The sequence below is a fragment of the Ictidomys tridecemlineatus genome, chromosome 5 (genome assembly GCF_052094955.1).
Source record: "Ictidomys tridecemlineatus isolate mIctTri1 chromosome 5, mIctTri1.hap1, whole genome shotgun sequence".
Lineage (NCBI taxonomy): Eukaryota > Metazoa > Chordata > Mammalia > Rodentia > Sciuridae > Ictidomys > Ictidomys tridecemlineatus.
Window position 1 is genome coordinate 59,490,894 of NC_135481.1, and position 13,934 is coordinate 59,504,827.

Consider the following 13,934-nt stretch of genomic DNA (forward strand, 5'->3'; position numbering starts at 1 on the left):
AGGCACAAGCAGCCAAATAACAGCAGGTCAAGTGAAGACTTGTATTAAAGACCATAGAAGCATTGGTGCGTGGAGTGCTTATGTGTGTCACCAGAGAAGGCCCAGTGTTTTCACCTTGGGGTTGGGAGTTACTTTTGATCACTGCTTCCCTTTGTCTGTTCTTACTGTTCTCTGGGCTGTGACTGCGTTCCTTCCCCATATTAGTCATCTTACTGCTAGGCTGTTGCTGTGAATTGAAAATGTATAGACACTTAATTCAAATTGAGTCAGCAACATTTATGTGCTGCCAATTAAAGCAGATTCCAGAAGAACTGCTGTTGGGTTTCTGGTGGCTCTCTGCAACTTTCATGCTGCCCCCAGGCAGATCAACCATCAGCAAATTGGAACCACAGTTTCACTTCATGGTGTGCTAGGGAAAGGGGCTGAAGGACTTTTTCTCAGAAGACCTCTGAAATGTTAAGACTCTTGAAGGGCTTACCCACTTCCACAGCTCAGGCCTGGACTGTGGGTGGGTAGTGACCAGAGTTGGAGAAATGGTATGATGGTATGATTCAGATAAATGTGTAAACTATTTTATTGTCACACTGTATCTGGTGATATTACATGATAAACTGTAAGTAGGGTAATTTCTCATCAAATTGGAGAGACATTTATAGCCCATTTCCTATTACATAATGCAAAGCTACTAATAGAGTAGTAGACAATGATATGTGTAATAATTTCAACAGTCTTAACTGTCACTTAAGTGCATTCAGGGATGACAGATTTCTTTCATGTATGAGGTACTGGATACATTTTTTAAAAAATAGATCTGGCATCGGGTTCTAGTCAAATCCTAAAGAAAAACCACAGTGCAGTATTTTATTTATAGTACTATACTCAGTGTGAATGACTATGTGTGGTAGAAGTCAGGGACAAGTTATTTGTAATATACCTCAAAGAAATCTCTTAATTTGTCTTTCAAATACAAGATAAATTTACCTCTGACCTCAAACTGCTTTTCTGCTCCCTTTTACTTTTTTTTTTTTAAGCAAGTAGAATAAGATCTACGAGTCATTAAGGTGGACTTTATATCATTCAACATGAATCTTTCTTCATTTCCCAGTGCTCTCTACTAAGACAGCTATTCTGCCCTGTCCTCATCTAGGTAAACCATCCTTATTGTTGCCTAAAACTGCTGCAAATTCTCAGGTCCACTAGATTTGAAGAATCTTGGAGTTTGAGTATAAGTGGCATGAATTTCTTTTTGCTCTTATTTATTTGTGCAGAACTGGGGTTTGAGCCCAGGGCAGTTTGCCACTGAACTACATCCCCAGTCTTTTTATTTTTATTTTGAGTCAGGATCTCAGTATGTTTCTGAGATTGGTCTCAACCTCCCAAGTCACTAGGATTATAGGTGTGGACCACTAAGTTCAGTTTTTTTGTCTTGTTTAAGCTTCAAAACTGGCAGAAGCAGGGTTAGCAGCCCATAAGGAGATATCAAAGCCATTTTCACACACCTATGATTGTTGGATAAACAGTGCTAAACTGAATTTCTTAATTCAGATGCTTATAGATGTTTATGGGTTTCCTGCTTTACAGCTCTTATCTGCAAATTTAAGATCCTGACAACTTCAATTCAGCTTTGTTGGATTATTTGTTTGTTTGGTTTTTTTTTTTGGGGGGGGTACTAGGGATTGAACCCAGAGGTACTCAACCATTGAGCCATATCCCCAGCCCTTTTTTTATATTGCAATTAGAGACAGAGTTGCTAAGTGCCTCATTAAGTTGCTGAGACTGGCTTTGAACTTGCAATCTTTCTGCCTTAGCCCCCTGAGCCACTGGGATTACAGGCGTGGACTGCTGTGCCCAACTTCAGTTTGTTTTTGTGCAGTTTGTTCCTTAATAAGTCTTGGTGGAATGATCTTACAAAGTGGGGTTGGGGATTTAGCTCAGCTGCAGAGCACTTGCCTAGCACACGCAAGGCCCTGGGTTTGGTCCTCAGCCCTGGGGGAAAAAAGGAATTAAAAAAATCTTACAAAGGTAAAAGGTGTTCCTGGGAAAACATTCAAAAATGGAGACACACACACACACACACTAAGATGATGGTCCCATTGAAGAAAGAAGTGCTGCTGTTTTTCAGGAGTTCTTCCTTCCACCATCTGGAGGTTCTGCTGGAAAGGTTCAGGGAGGAGGCTGGACCTCACAGCTGAAGCTCCCAGGAGTGCTCCCAAAGCAAGTCAACCTAAGCTTTCATTGGGTGTTACATTCATGCTTTGTGTTTACAAATAAGTACTTGTGCAGTTTTTAACCACGACTAGAACCATTTTTAGGTAAAGGCTCAGAAAATCCATGAAAATAAAATACCATCAGGCCGGAAGGTAGAAAATGCCTGAACCCTTTGACAGACTGGAATAGTAAGAAATGTCCTCTCTTCCACGCCTGCTTAATTAAGAGAGACAAAGTTAATCACATAATGAATTATATGCTTATAACATAAGTAACTTAAAGCTATTTCAACTTATTTTAGGAAATATATGTAAGTTATTAAAAGTGGTGGGACTTGGAGCTGAGGTTGTGGCTCTGGGTAGAGTGCTTGCCTAGCATATGTGAGCCCTGGGTTTGATCCTCAGTACCACATATAAGTAAATAAATTAAATAAAGGTATTGTGTCCGCTACAATTTAAAAATATTTATTAAAAAAAGAAGAAGTGGTGGGACTGCGATCCGTGCCCTTCTCACCTTGTTGGCTTAGATGTTGTCATCTCCACCTCCTACTGGGAGTCAGGTCTGAGAGCCTGTTTGGCAAGAACCATGAGAACTTCATATTCAAAGCCACTGCTGGGAAAGTTTTGTTTCTTTTTGTTTGGATTTATATGTAATTTTCTTTCCAACTGACACTTCACTACTCTATGCACTTTGAATCCTGCTTTTAAAATTAGACGTCTGCCTTGTCTTTCAATATTCGTGGAGGTAATTTAATGGGAGTGCCTATAATTTAAAAAAGGATTTTGCTACTTTGAAAAATGCGGGGTTCTCTTCTTTGGTCACCTCCCCCATCTTACCACTCTCTCGGTGGTACCTCTGCCCTTGCCCTGATTTGAGACCGCAGGGAGAATTCGCATCACCGGCTATGATCCAGAAGGGAGCTCTCCAGCTGGCTGCAAACTATTCACAGGTGGATCCCCCATTCCCAGCGCCCCCGCCCCTAGGGTTGCCCCGCCTTGCCTCCGGCCCCGCCCCGCCGCTCCTCGCGCATTGGTGAGGCCGGCTGTCAATCTTCAAGCTGCTGGGGAAGGGGCGCAGCCTGGCTGCAGTCCCTCTGCAGAGGGCTGTTTGCTCAGGGTGCGAGGTGGTTCCCAGGCTGTCTGGGCGCAGTGCTGCGCAAGATTGCCCAACCTCAGCAGTGGAGTTCACGCCAGCGCTAACGGTAAGTGAAGGCAGGTTAGAAGGCTGCGGAGGCGGTGGGTCGGAGAAGTGTCAGGTCCGCTCACCTCCTGTGCGGCAGAGTGGGTGGGAGGTGCCCTCACTACAAGGGGGACCCGGGTCCTCCGAGATGGCCAGGAATGAGAACCTAGAAGGTCATTAGTCCGCAGGCGTCTCCCACCTACCCACTTGGCTTTACCGCTAGTACCAGAAGCATGGGTTACGGTATTTCCCCCCTCTCCTTTACCCTGTTTTGGAAAATGTGACTTGAGATTCCTGACCATTATAATTTTACAGATAGCTTGAAGCTTGGTTATCTGTTCCACGCCCCCGACATTTTCCTTTTTGAGTACTTTATCCTGAGCGCTCCATATCCTGCCATAAAGGGTATCAAGCCAGAGAGATTCATTCCTCCAGAAGGAAGCTTCGTGGTCCATATCTGGTGCTCGGGAAAGATGCTTTGCTTTCCTCAGGTAGTGGTTGCTCTTTGCTGCAAGGCATAGAAGGGAGGTGGTATTTTATGTGGCATTAGAGACATAAGATTCGGTGAAAAACGGGGGCTTTAAGGTTTCCTGAGTCAGTGAAGCTACCCTTGCAGGTTAAAGACGAGTCATTAGCAATCTAACATTCTTCTAAGTTTTAATGTCTACAGACTGCCTCCCGCCCTCCCCCACCTCCACTTCTGTTAGGCTTCTGTTTGGATGTTTGTTTCTACAGCATGATATACATTCAAGTGAGCTTTACAAGCAGTTGTCTTAGGGCAATTCAGGTTAGTTTCTAATGATACATTCTTAAAAATAATCTATTTTCAATATTTCTATTAGTAATACATCCTCTGCTTACTAAAAATGCTTAAGCTCTGAGAATGCACAAGAGATGAGAAGACTTGAGTTACAATCAGCTGAGGTTCTGGTGCTGATTGAAGCATTATGAGTGAAAGATACTGTAAAATGTTCATATTTTCTGCCATCGTTCTAGAATGACTTTGTCTTAGAAGCATGAAGTATGCCATACTGAACCTAAAAATATATTTCCTTAGATCATAAACTGATTTTCCAGAATTCCAGTTCACAAAACCAAGGGCTACCCAAATGAAACTTCATTTAGGATTTACATAAAAAACAGTTGAGAAAATAATTCACTTGCGTATTTTAGGATACCAACTAAAATTTATAGGATTTTTTTGTTAGGTAATCACCTCATATCTGCATTCTTTGATGCTATCATACTACTCTGTGGATTAATTTTAAATACTCCTTCATATTTTTGTTTAGCCTATCAATTGCCAATTGCATGGCGTATCAATTTATATTTAGCTTTTAAATTGGTTCCAGAACCAAAAAATAAAAAGACTTTCAAAAGCTTGGTTTTAAAATAGTAAGAACTCAGTCTAGGTTCAATTATGAGTTGATGGGCTGCATTATGGTTAATTAAATGACCATTAAACAATTTTTTAAAATTTGACTAATGGATTTATTGAAGATAAGAAAAAAAAATAGTTTTCTGATGAAACTCTTAAAGCCCAGTTTCAGAGCATAGGTTTTAGAAACAGGCAGCGCTAGGCTGAATGTGAGCCTGTGACCTAACTTTGTAATCTTAGGAAAGCTGTTTCATCTGTAGACAGAGATACTACCACCCACTCATTTGGTAATATCCTGGTTCAGGTTAGAGATGTATGTAAAAGTGCTCAGCATGGACTAATACACAAGAGTTGCTGAACATATGTCAGCTATTATCATTAACTTGTACCAACCTCCAACTACGTGCATACCACAGTGGAAAAAGTATGAACAGCAAACACTTAAGTGAAACACCAAAGTTATAGAACTAATTTGAGAGTGGAGATTGACAGTGATGTTAAATTTTCCTAAGAGTATGTATGAAAACTAGCACCTTCTTGATAGAACATACACTTTTAGAGCAGAAACTTTATGGTACAATGGAAAGAACTCTAGAGAGTCAAAATCTTCTAACTATGGCTATGACCTTATCTGCCAAGTGCCCCCTCTGGAGCTCAATTTTGTCATCTGGCTGGACCTGAATGACCTCAAGTAATCTCTGATGTCCTTTGCAGCTTCAAAATTCTTTATATTAGATTATTTGTCATCCTGCCCTTCACTGTTTTTTGTTGTTTGTAGTTGTTTTTTGCTAAACTTACAATTTACGATCATTAATAATTCATGAAGACAAGCCCAACTAAAGAATTGACAATATCAGACTTGCAGAGTAATCCAAAATGAAATTTTCACAAAAAAGAAAATATATATTCATATCAAAATATTTTTGATAGGGCAAAAGTAGAACCCCAATTTCTACTCTTTAGTCATTTGGGAAGTTACTATATGGAAAACATGTCCAGTAGAATCTACATTCAACTGAAATAATGTTCACAGAAAATAATATTCTCATGGTCAAATAAAATACCATTTTTTTTATTCTCATCAGGTTGGTCTTGAAATAGAAGACCTTTCATGAAGAAATTAAAAAAGAAATTGCAACCAATAGAGAAATGAGGCATCTGTATACTAGAGAAAGCCCTAAAACAACCGTATAAAGTAGGATGAAAGGAATGAATATACCTGGGAGAGATTTTACTCAGTGTGAATATTTTTGTCCACCGGTTTGCCCTAAAAGGCTGCCTAAGGAAGAAATAATATAGTTTTCTAGAGAATGAAAGAGTGTGGTGTAAATATGGAGACCACAGTTTCTGAAATTCAAGTAGAAAATAAGGATGAAATGAAATTAGCAGAAGTCAGTCCTCAGAATGAAAGACATGAGGAAAAAACATCCATGCTTTGCTTCAAGAGAAGAAAGAAAGCAGTCAAGGCAGTGAAGCCCAAAGCTGTCTCTGAGGCTGCCAATGTGGCAAGGGAGTGTCGGGTAGAAGCAGGAGCTTCTGATCAGCCACAGCACCCAGGGGGCACCTGGGCCTCAATCAAACGTCTAGTAACACACAGGAAAAGGTCAGATTCTTCAAAGCAGCAAAAGTCATTTAAGGCTGAAGTGCAACCTGAAATAAAGGATGAGGATGCTGATCTTCCTAAGAAAAAGGTAAAATCCAGAATTAAGATTCCCTGCATAAAATTCTCAAAAGGTGCACAAAGAAGTAATCATTCCAGAATTACAGAAGACTCAGACTGCACCATCAAAGTCCAAAAAGAGGCTGAAGGGTTGGATATACAAACTCAGACCCAATTAAATGACCAGGCAACAAAGGCTAAGTCAGCCCAGGACCTAAGTGAAGGCGTCCTGCAAAAAGATGGTGATGAGGTCTGTGAATCAAATGTGAACAGCAGCATAACATCTGGAGAGAACGTGATTTCAGTAGAACTTGAATTAGATAATGGGCATTCTGCTATTCAAACAGGAACTCTAATCCTTGAAAAGGAAATTGAAATGATTGAAGAAAAACAAAGTGTTCAACCCCAACAAGCAAGCCCGCTTGCAAGTTCAGAAACAGACAACCAGCAACTAGTGGCTTCTGATGTTCCTCCATCTCCTGCAATCCCAGATCAGAAAACTGTGGAAGAATCCAGTAACAGTGTCCTAGAAAGCAGACCATACTGTGAAGACTATGAAAGTAGAGAGATGGTAGCTGAAGAGAATAAGCCAAAAGATACTGAATTGAGCCAGGAATCAGATCTGAAAGAAAATGGGATCGATGCAGAGAAACCCAAATCAGAAGAAAGCAAAAGAATGGAGCCAATTGCTATTATTATTACAGACACTGAAATCAGTGAATTTGATGTTAAGAAATCTAAAAATGTCCCAAAGCCATTCTTAATTTCAATAGAAAATGAGCAAGTAGGGGTTTTCGCTAATGATAGTGGTTTTGAGGGTAGAACTCCAGAACAATATGAGACACTCTTAATAGAAACAGCTTCTTCTCTTGTCAGGAATGCTATCCAGTTGTCTATAGAACAGCTGGTTAATGAAATGGCCTCCGATGATAATAAGATAAACACTCTCCTACAGTGACTTAATTTCCAGGTCAAGGAAGAAAAGCTTAACCATTTACACATTTGTGGCATTTCTTGTTCAGAAACAAATAAGATTTATCACTTGTGGAATTAAAGGTAAAAATCCCGGCCTACAAGTGCTAAAGAGTAAATCAAGTTCATAAAACTCTACCACTGAAATGCAGTCACTTCTGGATTGAAGGAAGTCAGCACAGATTGCAACACAAAGTGACATACAGGGAGTACTAAAATGGCATATGGAGATTGTTTGGGGAAGGAAATATTTATTGAGCACTGAAGTATGCCATAAGCTCTTTACTGTTCTCTGATGTCAAAGTCTGATTTCTTTTTAATAGTTCAATGCTATGTAACATCGAATTCAGCTTTCAAAAACTTTTTTTACACTGCACTTTTATGTTGTTTAAAATGGTGAATAAGGTGAGTTATTTTTGTGAATGTATATTTTATAGTTATTATATTCCTCAGCAGTAGTATTACCTCAAAAAATATATTTCATTTCTAATTTCAGCAGAGGGTATGCATAATATGCATACTGGAATTAAACATATGTGGTTTTCTCATTTTGCTCAAGTCCCTTACAAAAACCATTCGTGAGATCCTTCAAATAGGCAAATAGTGTGGAAACAAGGGATACAGTTTCCCTTTCCACCTTGCTTTAGACCCAGCAGATCTGTATATATCCATTTTTATACCAGCTGATACCGGCTGGTCTGCTGAAAAGTGTAAAACAAAACAATGAAAACAAAATGAGGGGAATATTACTTTTCATCCAGGAGAAGTAACAAATGATCACAGCACAGAGTTCTTCTTGAAGAATTTCTTCTTTAAAGACCCTATTTACCAACCTCTCCTCAAGGAAGGGAGAGATCTGATGGTAAAGATCCTAGGAAATTATAATATTCTAGTGAAAATGTTGTTTATTCTGGGCTAAGAATGAGCCATGTATAGTTATTTATAAGGTACATATTTTCAGCGTGTCTATGTGTTAAGAGAAACCAGTAAAAAGTATTTTACATGGATATTGAAAATTAACTTTTCATCACAATTTCCAGTCCAGCTAATATTTTACAAAAACGAGAAGGGCTCATTTGCATTTTATTCAGTTATTTAAAGAGAAGCATTCAATCACATTAATGATTGCCATGTTTTTGGGAGAAAATTCTATCCTCTATGTTTTCTTGTATGAAATGGCCACGATACCCTAACATACTTCCTTGCCTCACAGGTTAGAGTTCATATTGTATAGTCTCCCATTTTCTAAACTGAGTTATGGTGTTACTACTTGAAACACATGAAGAAATGGAAGTATGAATGGTAAGGTTTGTTGAAGACCACCTTAGAGGAAGGATGCACATTAGATGATTTTAAATGATCTGGGTGACGACTTGGCGTCATTTCAAGATTGCTTACACAAAGTTATGTGCTAATTTTTCCTATAATTCATTTTTTGGTAAATAAGTTTTGAGACCTCTGACAGAGAAAGCTAGTCTGACTTTGGAATTAAACCAAATAATGGATATTATTAGTAAGATTCTTTGCTACAGTACAAAAATATTTCTCCCAGATTTTCCTACCTTCATATTTATAAAATTGGTGGGGAAGTTTCCTTTAGTAGCAAGATAAAAAATGACCCAAGAAATCCTTGTCTTTTAATTATACAAGTTCTACCAATATTTTTTAAAGATTAAGTCATATTCTTTGAAAAACTCTTTATGTGGTGCTAATATACTTAGAAAGCTACCAGCAAATATCACATATTAAAATGAACAGCTTAAAAACCTGATTAAGGTTGGTGCATTGTATAGTATTTTGAAGAATCCTGTCTTCATTTATTACAAGGATTGCTCCAAGCCAATATACTTGCATTATAATTTTCCAGTAATCTCTTATGAACAAGCAAAAGTATAGCATTCATCAATTATTTAAAGCAGTTTGGAAGGTTTAGACATTTATTTAGGATTTAAAAAAAACAGATACAAGCTAAATATGTATAGTGAAATATCTAGGTTTCACACTGTTTGATAAATGTAATTTTGGTTAGAATGCATTATGATTGTTTTTATGATGATATGTATACTCTTATTTGTGTTCTTTATTAAGTGGTTTCTCCTCAATCTTTTCTGGTGAATTAAATAACTAGTATTTATTTGAAAATACAATCCTCAAATTAATTGGTCTCAATCTATTATATTTGTTACATGGCCAAATCCTATTATAGTGAATTTCTAAAGGGATCCAAATTGTTTTTTGTTATAGAAATAAGCAGGAATTGGATGGCCTAGAAGTCTCTCATAAAATATTTTTTATTATAATAGTATTTATTTTAAGTAATTTTACCACATATGCAAAATACTGTGTGAATATAAATAGGTTCTGATTCATTTCACATCCATTTGATCATTTAAAAAGCTTAAATTTAAGAACACCATATTTTCATTTAAATCTGCTACGGTATAAATATTGCTTTTAATGAACATTTATTAGCTAGGATTTAGCTTCACTTTGAACTCAGATTTTTTTTTGCAAGCCTGGGGGAGTTTATCAGATTCTTATTAATCTTTTCAGCATATTATCTTCCCCCTTTTAAGAGTCAAGTATTATTCACTTTGCTTCTTACAACACAGGATATTAAAATTCTCCTCTATTTTATGTAGCACTATTCACCTAACATTTTTTAAAGCACTTTACAAGATATAAAAATAGTACCCAGTAAAGGTAGAAGAAAACAAAAGAACTTTCAAACAGAAATTATGTTCCCTGCCACCTCCTCCACCTCAAAGAATAATAAGCATGTGGCACAAATGGAGTTCTTCATATAAAAGCTGTCTGCATAATTTTCTTTCAAGATAATATATTTGACAGCACAGAGTTTGCAATGATCTTAATTGGGCTACTATGCAGTGGAGTCTTTAGAAACTTTCTAATTTACTTTTGAGAACTTGTATTATTTCACCAGTATATGTGAAGAAGCATCTTGCTAAAGGTTGTTTCAGAGATCATGAGAGGGCTCCAGTCAAATCTGCATGCATTCCAGAGTTAATTTTATCCATAAATTTCTAACTAACTTCAAGTTGCCTTACTTTTTAAAGTTAAGATTTTTTTAGGGTTTTACAGAATTTTAAAAATAATTGTGAGACTTTAGAATCTTATTGTTCGAAAACATCCTTTTAATGTCAACTTTACTGAAAAAAGTCTACTTTCTAATTTCATCTGCTATTAAATACATCAGGGTTTGATTTTTCTGCCTGCTATTTTTGAATCCCTTAAGTTTTAGAGTTCTTTAGTTTCAAATTCCTGTGTTTTATTGTGTAACATGAGGTTTCTTACAATTCAAAATATCCTCCATAGTACATTTTATGAAAGATATTTTAAATAATGATCCTTATTTAGTTACATTTATTAGAATGAAGCTTCATAAAACTTATGTGTGCAGATTAAATACTATTTAATTCAGCCTCTGTTAGGCATTACACGTGCCAAACATTTTGATAATGGAACAGGTTCTCTGCTTTCCAAGAGCTCAGTTTAGGGAGCAGGACAGCAGAAGCTGGGACAGAGGTTAAGGCAAAGAGCCACAGACAGTGCAGCAACATGAGGCCAGATAGGGAAACAGAGAGTAATTTTGGGTTGTGTGGGGCAAAGTGTCATCTGAATACACTAGCAGTTTCAAAATAGTTAAACAGTATATTCATTCTGAATTGTGCCTAGGTACAGAAAAAGGCCTGCATAACGTTACATATTTATAGTAGTTCATTGTCTGTAAAAATGTTAAGTGGATGAGCTATTCTGAAAGTCTTAAGAATTCCATTTGTATTTCTCATTGAAATTGGTATTGTATTACTGTGGATCAGATGTTAGTATTAAATAAATAATACTATGAGAAAAAGGTTTCAAGCTGAATTAATTTAGATACTAATTATTAATAAAGAATGTTTATTTATCCACAGCTTTAAAAAATGGTAAATTATGTTCACTTCATAAAACTATAAATATCATACTGATAAAACCACTTTGTTAGCCTTACCAAAAGTTCCACTCAGCTGATTGGGCATCAGACAGACTTTATATATGTGCCTGAAGGAGTCTACTTTCAGCAAGAGACATAAAAAGAGAACTAGAATTCTTAACCAATTCAACCTAAAGGGAAGTTCTGAATGTGATGCCACCTGTGAATTTAACGAAAACTGGGAGGCTGGGGGTGTAGAGCTCAGTGGTAAGAGCTCTTGCTTAGCAATGCAAGAAGTCCTGGGTTTGCTCCCCAGTGCTGCTTAACAAAACAAAATAATAATAGAAACAAAAAAGGCAGTTTTCATCCTTTCTTGCTATATACTCATTAGTTGTCTTTTCTGAATTATATTAATCTGATTTCTTAATGATCTTTATGGTTTCCCAAATAATCAAGCCATCTTGATGTAAAAAATGCTTAAATTATCCAGGTAGTACCGGTTAAGGCTGGGTGTGTCAAAAGTTCTGTGACTACTAAGACACTGATTCATACTGCTAACATAATGCTGGTTTTTCTTAATTACAGCCCAATAATAATATTTGGGCTCTATGAAAGACTTGGACCCATTTAAAAGTTGATGGTACCTTCAAAGTCCTAAAACTAAACCTAGTTCCAGTTAATGTCTTTTTTTTTTTTTTGTAGATGGACACAATACCTTTATTTTATTTATTATTTTTTTAATATGGTGCTGAGGATCAAATCCAGTGCCTCACATGCTAGGTGAGCACTTTACACTGAACTGTATTTTTAAAAAATATTTATTAGTTGTAGTTGGACACAATACCTTTATTTTATTTATTTTTATGTGGTGCTGAGGATCAAACCCAGGGCCTCTCACATGCTAGGTGAGCGCCCTACCACTGAGCCACAATCCCAGCCCCTCCAGCTGTAATTTTTATATTTTTAGAGACAGGGTCTCGCTGAGTTGCTTAGCGCCTCACTTTTGCTGAGGCTGGCTTTGAACTCAATATCCTCCTGCCTTAGCCTCCCAAGCTACTGGGAATACAGACTGCGCCACTGCACCTGGCTCAGTTATCAAATTTTTAAAATTTTCATCAAATTACATATTTCTAGAAATATATACTACCTTTTGCAAACTTGTCCTCACAGGCAACTCTGCTAATCCCTGTTAAAGCCACCTTGGCTCCAACTGTTTTGTGAGTTCCTCCCCCACTTCCAGTTTAAGCTTACCAAAGGTTGTTCCTGAGCTCTACAAAAAATACATGTGTGTTTGTACATGTACACATGACACACTGTCAGAACTGCAGTGAATTCTCAGCAATGTTGGGTGCAGGCACCATAAAAAAGTAAAACCTAGAGAAGATGGTGATAGCTCCTAGCTTGGAAAACTCCTAGCCTTAAAACTGATTTTCAACCTATTATAACCATGGTAGCAGTCCCTAGCGGTTTCTGTACATCAGCAAGACTAAACACTTTCCTCACCATTTGCTTTGTAACTAATCTTAAAAAGGACTTTCAGCCTTGACCTTTATGACACTGCAATTATGGGGCAGGATTAAGCCTTTCATATATTTTTCATAGGTGAACTTGGGGCCATAACCAGGGTCTTCCACTTCTGCCCTCCTGGGAGATTGGGTGCAAATAACTGCATATGTTTCCTAAGTGCTAGGGATTGAACCCAGGACCTCATGCATGCTAAGCACACACTCTGCCCTGAGCCACACTCCCAGCCCTGTATCTAAATCTTTTATCCCCAAATCCCTGCTTTAACATCTGTATCTTTGGGTCACACAGAAATGTCTGGCCAATATGGTCACTAGGGGGACTCTGGGATACCCTGGTGATCCATCACCACAGCTAACGCAGCTATAGGCATGCATATGTGTGCTCATCAAATAGCCTCACGTATAAATTTCAGGACACAGGTTTCATGTGTAATTGTCATTTGCAAAATCAGGTATTTAGGCAGAATATCTCTAAGTGTCATACAAAATTGAAGTATTTCTATTCTCCTAACAGAATGACTAAAGTAGAATTGCCCTTAAATGCTAGAAGGCTGAGATGTATAGAATGCCAAAATAAATGGTCACTACAAAATTCAGATGAAGAAAAATGAACTGGATTTTCTATATTTTATCCAAATATGTCACAAATAGCCTTGTCAGCTATTTCCCTGATTTCAGCATGAATTTGCATAGAATTATCTCTAATTTTCTGAGTTCTCTCTATGTGCTCAATATCTGGCTGATGCGTTTCTCCTGAAAGATGATGAATAACTGTGAATAATAGCAATCATTAAGTTTTGTTAAACTCTAATAAGACTTTTCTGTATTTATCTGAGTGGTATGCATCTTTTTTCATTAAGCCATACTTTACAAACAGTAAAAAAAAAAATCCACCTATTTGTAGCGTATAACAAATTTTGACAAGTCTTTAAACTTAAATCTTATTATGACCTCTATACCATCTGTGTATTTACACATAATCTGCAGGGCCATCATGGTGGCTGAGTGTAGCCATCAAAGTTTGAGAGGTCTACAAAGAGATGCGTAAAATTTTTTTAAAAAAGTCTTCCCTTTATA

The 13,934-nt window shown here is 37.3% G+C and overlaps 2 protein-coding genes across 7 annotated transcripts in view; one reads left to right on the forward strand and one right to left on the reverse strand.

Moving 5' to 3' along the window:
• The window catches only part of Zbtb25 (zinc finger and BTB domain containing 25), a 79,200-nt gene that overhangs the window by 36,878 nt on the left and 28,388 nt on the right, over positions 1-13,934 (reverse strand). For 2 of the 6 annotated variants that reach the window (XM_078050055.1, XM_021724787.3), the window contains exon 5: positions 557-3,895. The exons of the other annotated variants lie outside the window; for them this stretch is intronic. The gene's annotated coding sequence lies outside the window, so the exon portion shown is untranslated. Of the gene's footprint in view, positions 1-556; positions 3,896-13,934 lie in introns of those variants that run through there. 6 annotated transcript variants of the gene reach the window in all.
• Positions 3,263-11,247, forward strand: Akap5 (A-kinase anchoring protein 5). Its single transcript, XM_005322789.4, has 2 exons — positions 3,263-3,409; positions 5,851-11,247. The coding sequence occupies exon 2, from the start codon at positions 6,076-6,078 to the stop codon at positions 7,381-7,383; it is 1,308 nt and encodes a 435-aa protein (XP_005322846.2). The 5' UTR covers positions 3,263-3,409; positions 5,851-6,075; the 3' UTR covers positions 7,384-11,247.